Here is a 12,526-nt window from a genome sequence, read left to right on the forward strand (position 1 = left end):
GAACTTGAGTTCCCCGTATGCGAAACGGCACTTTTCAGGCTTCAGCGTCAACCCCGACGTACGAATGGCCTCGAGTACAGACTCCAACCTTGCAAGGTGTTCGTCGAAAGTCCGGGCGAATACCACTACATCGTCGAGGTATACCAGGCAGGTGTGCCACTTAAGGCCAGCTAGCACAGTGTCCATGACTCTTTGAAACGTCGCTGGTGCTGTGCACAGCCCAAACGGCATCACCTTGAACTCGTATAGGCCGTCTGGGGTTATAAATGCAGTCTTCTCTCGGTCTCTCTCGTCCACTTCAATTTGCCAGTAGCCGGTCTTCAGGTCCATCGATGAGAAGTACTTGGCGTGGCAGAGGTGGTCGAGGGCGTCGTCGATTCGGGGGAGGGGGTACACGTCCTTTTTCGTGATTTTGTTGAGTCGCCGGTAGTCAACGCAAAACCTTAATGTGCCGTCTTTTTTCTTTACGAGTACGACGGGCGCAGCCCAGGGGCTTTTCGATGGCTGTATAATGTCATCGCTCAGCATGTCGTCGACTTGAGTCCGGATGGCTTCCCGTTCGTGTGAAGAGACGCGGTACGGTGACTGTCGGGTAGGTCGGGCTCCATCTTCGGTTATTATTCGGTGCTTCGCTAGAGGGGTCTGACGTAGTTTTGCGCTCGACGAAAAACATTCGCTATAGCGACGCAGCAAAGCCAATAATTTTTTCCGTTGTTCTTGCGGTAGCGCCGGATTCACGTCGAATGGCTGCGGGAGCTTGAATGTTTCTACGGGTGTGCGTTCAAAGTCGGCGACTGCGATCACATCACTTGCTTCTTGCGTTTCTTCGAGGAACGCAATTGCAGCTCCCTTGTTTAATTGCTGGTACTCTTCGGTGAAATTAGTGACCAAAACGTGAGATTGGCGTTGCTTAAAGTGCGCAATGCCTCTTGCGACGGAGACACCGTGGTCGAGAAGCAACCTTCGATAACTCTCTACGATAGCGTCGATGTCAGAAGCAGCATCCTCACAGTAGACGGCGATCACCAAGCTTGCGCGGGGTGGCAGGGTGATGTGATCGTCGGCGATCCTGACAGCAGCACGGTGATCGGGGTTCGGCTGCGGCGTCGTGGAGTGATTGGAGGAAAATGTTATCGACTTGGTCTGCAGATCAATTATTGCGCCGTTGTCCGTCAAAAAGTCCATTCCGAGAATCACGTCGCGGGAGCAGTTAGGCAGAACGACGAACGCCGCAGGGTACGTTGTGCCGTCTATGGTGACGCGCGATGTGCACGTTCCACTTGGCGTCACGAGGTGGCCTCCTGCTGTGCGTATGTGCGGACCGTCCCATCTGGTCATAACTTTCTTCAGTTTAGACGCAAATGGTCCGCTCATTACCGAATAGTCAGCTCCCGTGTCTACGAGGGCGACTACGTCAAAGCCGTCGATGGACACCTTGACGTCAGATGCAGTCGTCCTCGAGTTCCGGGTTCGTCGGGGCGTCGTATCTCTGCTTGTACGTGTTGATGGTCGGGCACTGTGCATCGTCGTTGTCGTCGTCTTCTCAACGGACGTCTCGGTCAGGTCGGGTACGCGTCGCGCCGTGTAGCTGTCGTCGTGTTCGGGAGTCTCGTCAGGGTTAGGTCGGGTCGTCGGGATGAGGGCATGTCGTGAATCACTGTCTTCAGCGCGTCCTTGCGTCGTTGGAGGGTTTCTAGTTTTTCGCCGTAGAGCAACTTCACCTCCAGAAGTTGCCGCCTTTAGTTTCCGCCGCGTGGGCTGGGGGACCTTCCACGGGCGAAGTCAGCGTTGCTACGGCGGTTCGGCGATTGGTAGGGGTAGGGCGACGGCGAACGGTTGAAACGCGCTGGGCCACGGCTGGTTTCAGATAGATACTCGTCGATCTCACGTGGTCGTTGGCCAGGGAGAGGGCGAGGTGCGTCGACGGAGAAACCACGCAGTCCGAGTCTCTTGTATGGGCAGCGACGGTAAATGTGGTCGGCCTCTCCGCAGTGGTAGCACAGAGGACGGTTATCGGGAGTTCGCCATACGTCCGTCTTCCTCGGCGTCTGGTTTCGGGCTACCGGAGGTCGGGCGGGTGACAGTGGGCGGCGGTACGGCGGGGCCTCTTGACGGCGTGTTGGAGCAGGGCGGGGTCGACGAACAGCCGCGGAGTATGTCATAGCTTGTGGCTCTCGGGGTACCTCGGATGGCGTAGAAGTTCCCAACGCTTGTTGCACTTCTTCTCTAATCACGTCGGTGAGGGAAGCGACTTGGGGCTGCGGCGGCGTTGGGAGAAGTTTCCGCAGCTCCTATCTCACAATTGCGCGGATAGTCTCGCGTAGGCTGTCGGCCGGGATCCGCGTGCTGCCAAAGTCGTTCGCATTGGCCGCGCCAACAAAGTTGCGGTCATACTGCTTAGCACGCATTTCGAGGGCTTTCTCAATGGTGCTGGCTTCGGTCACGAATTCGGCGATGGTTTTGGGCGGATTTCTGACAAGTCCAGCAAACAGTTCCTCCTTCACTCCGCGCATTAAGAAGCGCAACTTCTTTTCTTCCGTCATTTCGGGGTCCGCGCGGCGAAATAGCTGCTTCATCTCCTCAACGAAGATCACGACACCTTCGTTGGGGTGTTGCGTGCGCGTTTCCAACAAAAGGGCGGCTCTTTCTTTCCGCACGACGGTAGTGAAGGTCTTAGTAAACTCGCTTTTGAACTGAGCCCAGTTTGTCAATGAGCTCTCGTGGTTCTCGAACCAAGTGCGAGCCGAATCTTCCAAGTAAAAGAAAACGTGCCGGAACGTTTCTGCGTCGTCCCACCTGTTGAATTTCCGGACGCGCTCCAGTTTCTCCAACCATTCTTCTGGGTCTTCTGCGGGGGCTCCTCGGAACGATGGCGGTTCCCGGGGCTGCTGCAGGACGATTGGCGACGTTGTTTCTTGCACCATGGTGTTGGTTGCAGCGTTCCTTTTTTTGGGCCCTTCTGGCATCAAACCGAACTCGGGCGGTAAATCTTGCAGGCGGGGGCTGGCTCTTGTTGGACTGGCTTGGCGGCTTTTCGAGGTTGTAGTGGGCATGAAGGGTGCGTACCCAGCACCTCCACCAGATGTCACGAAGACAAGGACGATGCAGTTGTGTTGAATGAGAAACACGTTTATTGGAGCGAACTTGTGCTCCCCTAACAACTCAAAAGAATACAGAGGCGGCGAAGCAGCGGTCAACAAAGTGACTTGCACAGGCGAGTGTCGTCGAATCGAATGCTCCGGCGTCCGCACTGCAGGCTTTTTATCTTTCGGCGCGCGTGGTTCTAGAAACGTCGATTCGCATCGAGAACATAGTAGATCCAAGAAGATTATTCTGGGCTGTTCACGTTAGATCGGAATGCTCTCCCTATCACAACAGATAACACATGCGGCACAGAAAGAAAGAATGGAACACGCGCTTCCCTTGGCGCAGAGATAACAAAGACCGGCGCAGCCGGGCGGTAAAAGCAAAACACAAATAAACAAACCCAATGTATGGTTCGCGGCAATATAGAAGTTTCTACTGCTGACAGGTTACTAGAAAGCTGGTATTTAACTAGTAATGTGCTGTGGTGCACTCGGCAAGCACTGGTTAAAACAAGTGACAAATGGCCAGCTCCGGACGTTAAACGAAGTGTACAAAGCAATGCGTACTCCCGCTGCTCCCAATGGGCCAAAACCTACGCGTCACTTTGAAAAAAAAAACCTTACGTCAGACAACCAGGCGGTTAAATGAATTACAATAACAGTTGCCCGTGAGATTGGAATAAAAGACCGCTTGTGGAATGGCGAACAACCTCGGCTAGAAGGCATCATCGTTCTAATTGGGAGAGAGAAGTGCAGTTGCGCTTGTCGTGTAATTCAGAAATGCGACAGCTGGTAAAACACCATGGTGATATAGTGGCTGGCCACAGGCTGCACTAGAAATTGCAAAAGATCACCTCTTGAGGCCGGAATTGAATAATCAATTTCTTCTGCAAAGACTGACGCAATAGATGACAAATGAATCAGAAGTCTATTGCATGTTTTGTACACCATCATTTTGTCCAATATACATAACACAAACTGATTGGCCAATAGTCGACGCTAGTATAGGCCCATTATATGAATATACAATACAGCAGCAAATATTGTACCTGCGAGTCGAAATACAATGACTACACACGGTGCACTAAAATCAAAGAATTGCATAAAATTGAACAGACCAAAAGGAATGGGAGTTCATGCGATGTTTGATAGGTTTGTACCCTTTTATCGTAATTAAAAAGTTATAAGGAATGCTTCTTTCTTGAATGTTAGGTGTTCCGAAATTTTGCTCCGTAATATAGCAGTTGTCGTTGGCCATTGTATTTTGTGTTACAAACAAGAGAAAATTAACCTTACCAGCATTCCCAATGTTCCTAGTAGGTAACAAAAACAAATTTATTCAAAAAGGATGGAAATTAAGACTAATCTTTTTGACAATACGCAGACCTCCATTTCACGGAGAAGCAAGAACTGCAGTACTTGAAGCTCAGAAAGTAAAGGATGGCTGCAAACTTACGAATTAGAAATTCTCATTATAAGTAAAGCTCGTGTTTGAAGCCGAATCACAGGATCTAAATAAGTTTGATATGTAACTGGCCAAGATTCACACCAATACGTCAAGTGACAATGAAAGAGTGAGTAGTGAATAACATACATAACTGGGATGAGGAAGTACGTTGAACGTGTTAAGAGTGCAAAACAGGGCGATGGATGTTTAGATGACATCGTTGCTATGTGTCCTTTCCGGTTCAGGTGGCGGTAAAGCGACACCCCTAGATATTTGAGGGAGCCAACTTGCTCAAGCAAACAGTTGTTAAAACATATTTTCATGAGGCCTGCATCATATAATTTATGTGGGGAACGGGAAAGCATCTGCTTTGTTTTCGAAATGTTAAGAGTTTTTTTAGGCCAATTTGCAGTAAATTTGATAAGCGCAAGAGCAAATTTCCAATGAGAATACTTGCGGTTTTGCCCGCATTATTTTGACCGTATATTATGTTACACAGGTAAAAAGGCGATTAACGTACAGAGAAAACAGCAGCGGACCGATGACCCAGACCTGGGAAAATTGGAAATACCTGTAGGTACAAGAGGCTCTCGATAAACGGAACTTCAAGGGACCGGAAAAATTAGTTCCATTTAACAGGAGTCCGTTTGCTGAGAGAGATGTTCTAAGGTGCAAATTTATGTGCGTACACACTTCCAAGGGCATTTCACGGAACTCTAACCACTAGAAAGTGACTGTAGCTGATAGTTTTCAGAAAGCAAGAAAACTACAAGAAGCGTAGGCACAGCATTCACAAAGTTGATTTGGCAACAATGAGTCGCTGTGCACTACAAAATGCGTCAAATATTTCTGTTTGAGTCCTTGCAACTACATCTTCACGGAGGCTAGAGGCCTCAACTTCGCGAATGCTTACGAGCCACCGAATTTGGAAGACGGCAACGTGGTAATGAAGAACGATAGCACAACGATGGCACGAACCAGGCGACAGGAGGTGAGCTCTGTAGCCTCGGCGTCTAGAATCGACACCGAACGATTGGAACAAGAACTGCGATGTTGCATTCGTTGCGCTAACACGGCTAAACACTTACGAGACGAGGCTTACGACGCAAACAAGGCTAAAAAAGCATGGAGGAAGAAAAAAAAACAAGAACAAAACAGCCGGAACCGTAAAAAGCTGATTCTCATGCCAGTGGATTTCACAAGAAGTTCCATTTCTGGTTCCGTTTACGCGGTGATGCGAAAATTTTAGTTCCGATTACCGAGAGTTTTTTTACGTTATCTGAATACAAAACCAACCAAATTCCAGGCAGCTTTTCCGTTCAAGCGATTTCCGTTTATCGAGATTTTAATGTATTTACAATTGTGACGGTGAAACATCGCAACAGAAACATGCTGTTTGCGATTGGCCAAGTAGGTGGAAAATAATTGTAGCGTACGTCCGTGAAACCCGAAATGATCAATACTTTCAAGAGAATCGACTGGGTTACGGAGCCGAAGGCTTTTTGTTAAGTAAAAAAATACCACGCCCGCTATTTCATGCTTATGTAAACACTAGCGGTAGTACCCGGCAGTGCCCGGGTGGGCCATTATATTAAGTACAGCAATTGGTATTTGTTAGTCGCCATATCAGGAAACTTCATTGGGAAGTGGTACACACCCGCGAGCGCCTTCCTGCTGTCAGTACATAGGCTTCTAATGCAGGCGCATCGTGGTAATGTGAAACGACTGGTACTCGTGTTTTACTCCAACTCTCGCTAAACCAATTGCACCAAGATGGCGCGTTTGAGCGAATGAGTCAGTGAGTGAAAAAGGTCAGTGAGTGAAAAAGCCGGCGAAGTGGGAGTGGTACCCAATTTCAGAAAGCCATGTGATGAGTGGGCAGCCTTCGCTCTGGAGGGAGTATTGTCTGGACATCCAGATCGCTGTTAGCCACCAGGTTCTCCCACAGCTCAAGGTTTGGAAAAGTGGATGGAAGAAGGAGGAGCTTGGTTTACTTGCACTCATAATATAATATGAGGAAGAGTGCCAGGTTGCAAACACAACTTGAATTCGGCAGGAGATTGCGCTGGGAACACATGACGGAGGCAGGCTAGCTGAGGGGTATTCTTCCTCGTGGGAAGTGCGATCTCAGAAGATATGAACGTTGCTCATCGGTACAGTTTTATCATAGGTAACATGGGCTCCCTACGGGAGGCGCGAGGGATCAGGAAGTCCCAGCAGATGCCGAGAGCTAACCTTTGCGCTTTTTACTGGTACATCTTCTCTTTTACATTTATGATATATGACACCGGCTCCTACGGGAGACATGTAGTTGCCGAAGGTGTCAACAGATGGCGACGCTAAGCGAACGCGGGGGAACTCAAGTGAATTTTACGTCCAAAAGGATGCAGATTAAAAAATCTCGCTGTCCTTCTTATCCGCTTGTTAGGACAAATTCCTGAAAGTTGGTTTTGGGCAATTAAATGGACAGCGTTTACAAGAAAAAACGAAATGGAGATATCAACTGGCTGGGTGGTTATTTACGAAAGTGTAAAAACACAGTGTTTTCCTGAAATCCCGCTTGCCTCTATTGGGAGGGTGTCATTGAAAAATGTTGTATAACAGTGTTGAGATACGTGAGTAGGTTGCCTATCACAGCAACAACCAGTTCGATATCTCAGATGGCGGGCGGTAAAAAAATTAACATCTGAAAAACTATTTTACCGCTTTTCACTCTCTCTATGGTGGAATTTTTAAAATTTTAAGAATTATTGACCTCCAACACCGTAAGCAGAATGTGCCCTTGCAATCTGCAGCCGTTTGAAAGAGCAGTTTGGCTAGAAGTGTACATAACCTGTCAGGCCTTTTTGGCTCATCAGCCATGTCATTTGTAAAAAAACAATTTGACCCTTTTAGCGGCATCGCAGAGCGAAATCCTTAAAAACGCTTCTGTGCATTTGTATGAGTAACATATTCTAGCAAAAATCAGTTGCATTACTGAATCGGTGAAATATTTATTTGAGAATCTTTAGGAACACCGTTTTAGTTCCGGAATGCGGGATCACCTCGCTGGTGTAGGTTAGGGCGAAATCCAAAAACTAGTGTTTAGGTATTCTTAAGTGCTACTTATATCAGCAAAAAGCTCTTCGATATGTGAATGGGTGACCGAGAAAATCACAAATTCGCGAAACCACAATTTAGCCCTTTTCTTCGGTTAGGAGGGCAATTTCTGAAAAACCCGCCTTAATGAGCACCTACTCAATGACGCAAATAAACTCGTGAAATTTCAATTCTCTAGGTCTAACAGTTTTGGCTGGGCGTTGATGAGTCAGTCAGTCAGTTAGTCAGTTGGGCACTTCTTTTTAGAGGTATAGATGAGTACACTCCTTGATTTAGTGCCATTACAGGGGAACACGTTGATCTATTTTTTATAAATCTAGGTTGGGCTGGCGTTATGATATGATCTAAATGTTTTCGAAGACGAAGAGAGAGGAGTTTTTCAAGAACGGTGTTTATAACACTGAAGACCGATATTGGTCGACAACTGCCAGGTTTATTATGGTCAGCAATTTTGAACGTTGGTGATACTCTTGCTACACTTAGGTTGTGAGGTTATAGCCCTTTAAATATGGCATAACTAAAAAGATGAAGTAACTGGGTCTTCGTCATGCAGTGTACATAAATACTATGATGATGAACTGCATGCGGTTGAATTTGAAGTAGAATTTTTAAAACCCTTTGGACCAGAAAAGTTTTGTTTAATTGAGTTGTGCACAGGTTGACTGAAAAATTAGACCCTTTAAGTACCCAATCATTGCTTTATTTACAGTTATGCTTCTTGTACAGCGAGAAAAAATGCACTGTTGGAAAGCCGGCTTATAAAGAATGACCTTCTACCGATAATATCCTAGGGCCTAGATATTTGGGTTTAGAAAGGCTTATCAAAATTTCCAAAAGGTGGGCCACTCTGCCCCTAGTCTCTGTAGTAAATTTTTGTAAAGAATTAGCGCTCCCTTTATGGAGATTGGTTTAGGCTTTGTCTGTGTATCCTGTTTTTTTTTCGCATTGTGTGTTGCCCAGTGAACACAAGTCATAAAAAGTATGCTATGCCACCGCTACCCGAAAAAATCATCGCGAACTTTATCCTCGACGGTGGGCCAATAATAATACGGCGTCTTACGGGCGTGCCCGTGAGAGGGCACCTTAAGCGACGAAACCGTACTGGCGATGCATATTGTTTTTTACAAAATGCCACAAGGCATGTTTGGCGATAGCTTGCTAATATTTAATAGTTCCAGGGTGCGTAGCAAAAGTTCCAAGAGAATTTCTAGGTTGTCAATTCGCTTCTTTCTGCAACGAGTGCGGGAGACTGTGGGACGATAATGATCTGACCGCAGACATAGAATTCCGACAAACACTCGCCGAGGATGATCGGCGTCAACCCCCCCTCCCCCTCCCAAAGCATGCAGCTTTCTTGGAGAACTTCTTTCACGGGAAGGGGGGGCGGGGGGGTGGACTCGGGATTTTTCGCAAGCGTCAACCCTAATTAAATTGCCAAATTCGCCGCAGCGCCAACAACCCTAGCGCTGAAATCTCAAGCGGCATTCCGTAGGTATGTGAAAAAAATTAGCTGTAAGAAGCGCTCGCTAGAAAAATGGTTTCAATTGTTAAAATTCCGCGCTCAACCGGCGCACTGGCTGCAAAAAAAAAAAAACTGACAGAAACAACCCGGTTGAAGTTCACAGAATGCGCAAGTGAGATATAATTGAAAAATATCTCCTGTATTTTTTCCCTCAGAAAACTTTGCAATTTGTAACATTAAGAGATTATTAGCAGATTAGAGCAAGTGGTTGCTACTCTGGCCATCATTTGCAGGACGGTGGGGAAAGGGTGGCAGTTTTACAACACTGAAACAGTTACGTGCTGCGGGGTTCGGACAGTGTTGCTAGAGGCGTCTGGCGGGTAAAGTGTGCCTAGAGGCTCTCGCTGGTCTCTCGTGCTTTCGGATACATTCTGGGAACCTCCCCAGCCACAGGCGTATGGGCGCTTGAAGAATGAGACGGCACTCACACACATGTAGTCATCAATAGAGCGCAGACAAACGCACCTAGGACCAGCCGCAGGCAAAGTAAAGGACACAAAAAACAGGAAGAGTTTTTCATTGATAAGACTTGGTAATATATACCCCATGTATTTTTTCAGCAACTAGCTCACCCTCTTTTACAAAAACAGGTAGAGGACGGTCGCAAAGTGCGTTCCCAAATTTTGAACGACGTGTTCTGTTCTATACGCAACACCAACTCTGCCGACACCAAAAAAAACAAGATGAATGAAAGACAAAGAATAATGTAAATAAAATATGGCGCATTTCTACACAAAAAAAATGTAGTTAGGCTTTGGATCGCAGCACACGGCCTGTAAACGTTCTGACCTTGGTGAACTTCGGTTCAGCGTCCCGCCGAGGCGTTGGCGAGATGGCTAACGTACGAGGAAGTGCTACGGATAGTTGGGTTACAAAACACGCCACGTTCAGTGCGCTGCAACTCGCTCTAGCAAAGGCAGCTTAACTTTGAATTATAGTGGTTGAGCAGCCATAAATGAACAACAGTGAGGCTGAAGTAGATTGAATGGCGAGGGAGAGCTGTGTATTGATTACAAGTGCGAAGAGGTGCGGTTTGAAATTTCGGAGTACTAATCGGCACTCTCGTATCATTGTTGCATGCGTACGTTTTTAGACAGGAAAAGCTGTCGATGTGCGCGCGCATAAGTGCAGATAGTTTGAAAACAAGCATATATCAAAATGAACTTGTCATCTGACCGCGGATACATTGACACCACCGGGCTGATCGACATTCTCCCGCAGGGGACGTGATGTACTACGATGAAGATGGCTACGTGTATTTTGTGGACCGACTCAAGGACATGATCAAATGTCTGGACCAACAAGTGTCGCCATGCGAGCTAGAAGGAATCCTGCGGAGCCACAAGAGTGTGGTGGATGTCGCTGTAGTCGGCGTACCGGACACAAAATACGGAGACGCACCGGCGGCCTTCGTAGTCACCAAAAACAGTAAAATCTCGTCAGCTGAACTTGCCACTGAGCTCAAGAATCTCGTAGCTGGTAAGTCGCAGAAACGAACTCTTTCAACTGCAAGTCAGCTGGAAATCAAATTTTTAACGGCTAATTACGCCAGGTGCACAACTAACACGCCGAGCAGGATGTCCCTTACCATAGATGGGTTCAGAAAACTAGCCCTTGGAGCTTGAATTTTTGGAGTGCCCTCAACATCAATGTTTTATTGGAATTGTTTCCCAAACCATTGATATCAATTTCTTGTGTTTTCTTTTCAGAATTCTTTGATAAAATGAATACAATTGTTCCAGTGTTATTCATTTGGTGCACAAGTAGCAATTCCTTAGTTTCCCAATCCTTCTATGAATTTCAAAAACCCAGGAAATGATAACAAATTGGTACACGAACGGCTATATAGCCAGCCCACCTAAAACAAACGGTTTTCTCTGTTTGGTTTCCAGGAAAAACAGAAAAATTCAAGCATCTGTACGCTGGAGTGATCTTCATTGACCGCTTGCCTAGAAATGCCGCTGGAAAGGTCCTGAAACATCAATTGACCCGTCCGTATAAAGAATGCAAGGTGTATTGACAATATCTGTAATCTATATGTGTGCTTGATTAAAATGAAAATAAAATTCCGTTACATTAGAGTAAGTGTAAGAGCTTCTGCTAAATTTTCAGCGTCCTCCTTTGTTTCCGCAGAGTAAAGCATCCGGTGCACCGCAGGAGGAAGCTGCAGATATTTTACAGCATTGGGTGATCTAGATGTGCCCCAGCACTCCACGCCGTCAACAAAGTGAACTGAAGTGTGAAGGTATGACGGTAAGCAACAGAAGAAGCGACAACGGGGATACCTTGGCACCGAACACCACTACAGCTGCGGGAGCCCCAGCACCTTTCGCGTCCTCGTACTTACAGCTTGGCTTCACGTGCAGAAGCTGGAGCTTACTGCGCAACGACACCACCACAGCGATGCTCGTGATGGCGCCAGCATTTCCAGAAATGCATAAATCAAGGAAATGGCATAGTTTCTTGCTGTTAGATGGCTTGAAATATTCTTTGTTTAGGTAACGGAACGCTAAAATGATGTTCATCTGCCTGTGTTCCTTTCACTCGACTTAGCCGTCTTGCCGAATGTTGGTAGAACTCCTGAGTATGGTGTTTACATTTGTTTTAAACAAGTGAAAACGGTGTACACGTCGCACACGTCAGTATGTGCAACAAAAATTACACCGATTTTTTGAGCAACGCGATAAGCGCCCAACAATTAAGGGCAAAGTCCTTTTCAATGAAAATAGACGCTGGCTTCGTCGGAAAGACAGTGTCGAGTTGATGCAAGATAAAACAAAACTGGAAGAAATAAGAGCTAGAGCGCTAGCTTGAGGTGCCCCAAACACAGCTGTAGCAAATGTCACAACAGATAACACGAGGAGTGCCAAGACGGCAAAATTGAATTGAGCAAACGACAACGGCGTTCACACCTTGTGCAGCTAGAGGCCAGGGGAGCAGCGTCTGTCGCAGGAGTAGTTACCAAAGGTTACTCGCTGCAAGCGAAGTCGAAACGCGACTTGGGCCCGTATACAATGACAGCCATGTCGACAGTGCGAGAGTCGTCAAAAAGAGATAAATGTAAGCCCAAAAATTCATAATACATATTATGAACAGAAGTACATAAATCTGTTTTTAGGATAATACATAACGTTGCTCACAAAATATTCGCAGGATATACAAACACAGGCGTATTAAACACTTTTCGTTGTGTAACAATCAGGCTAGGTACTTTCTCCGTAACAATAAAATTATTGAGCATCAGAACGAAGAATCATTTCAAGAGATACAAAAACACGCAGATGTCTAAAGATCACTTGAGTTCAGATAGTGCTGCACGAGTACTGACAATATAATCTATATGTTGGTTGCGATCACAAGCTACATCAAGAT

The 12,526-nt window shown here is 46.6% G+C and overlaps 1 protein-coding gene across 4 annotated transcripts in view; it reads left to right on the forward strand.

Moving 5' to 3' along the window:
- LOC144152230 (luciferin 4-monooxygenase-like) overlaps positions 1–11,233 on the forward strand; it is a 52,021-nt gene extending 40,788 nt beyond the window's left edge. For all 4 annotated transcript variants that reach the window (XM_077683468.1, XM_077683465.1, XM_077683466.1 and 1 more), the window contains 2 exons: positions 10,376–10,633; positions 11,047–11,233. In XM_077683468.1, the coding sequence (XP_077539594.1) occupies positions 10,376–10,633; positions 11,047–11,174 (386 nt within the window). In that variant the 3' untranslated portion in view covers positions 11,175–11,233. The remainder of the gene's footprint in view (positions 1–10,375; positions 10,634–11,046) is intronic.
- The last annotated feature ends 1,293 nt before the right edge of the window (positions 11,234–12,526 follow it).

Source organism: Haemaphysalis longicornis, unplaced genomic scaffold, assembly GCF_048455015.1.
Source record: "Haemaphysalis longicornis isolate Haplotype H1 unplaced genomic scaffold, Haemaphysalis longicornis Haplotype H1 scaffold_9, whole genome shotgun sequence".
In the NCBI taxonomy this organism is placed as follows: Eukaryota; Metazoa; Arthropoda; class Arachnida; order Ixodida; family Ixodidae; genus Haemaphysalis; species Haemaphysalis longicornis.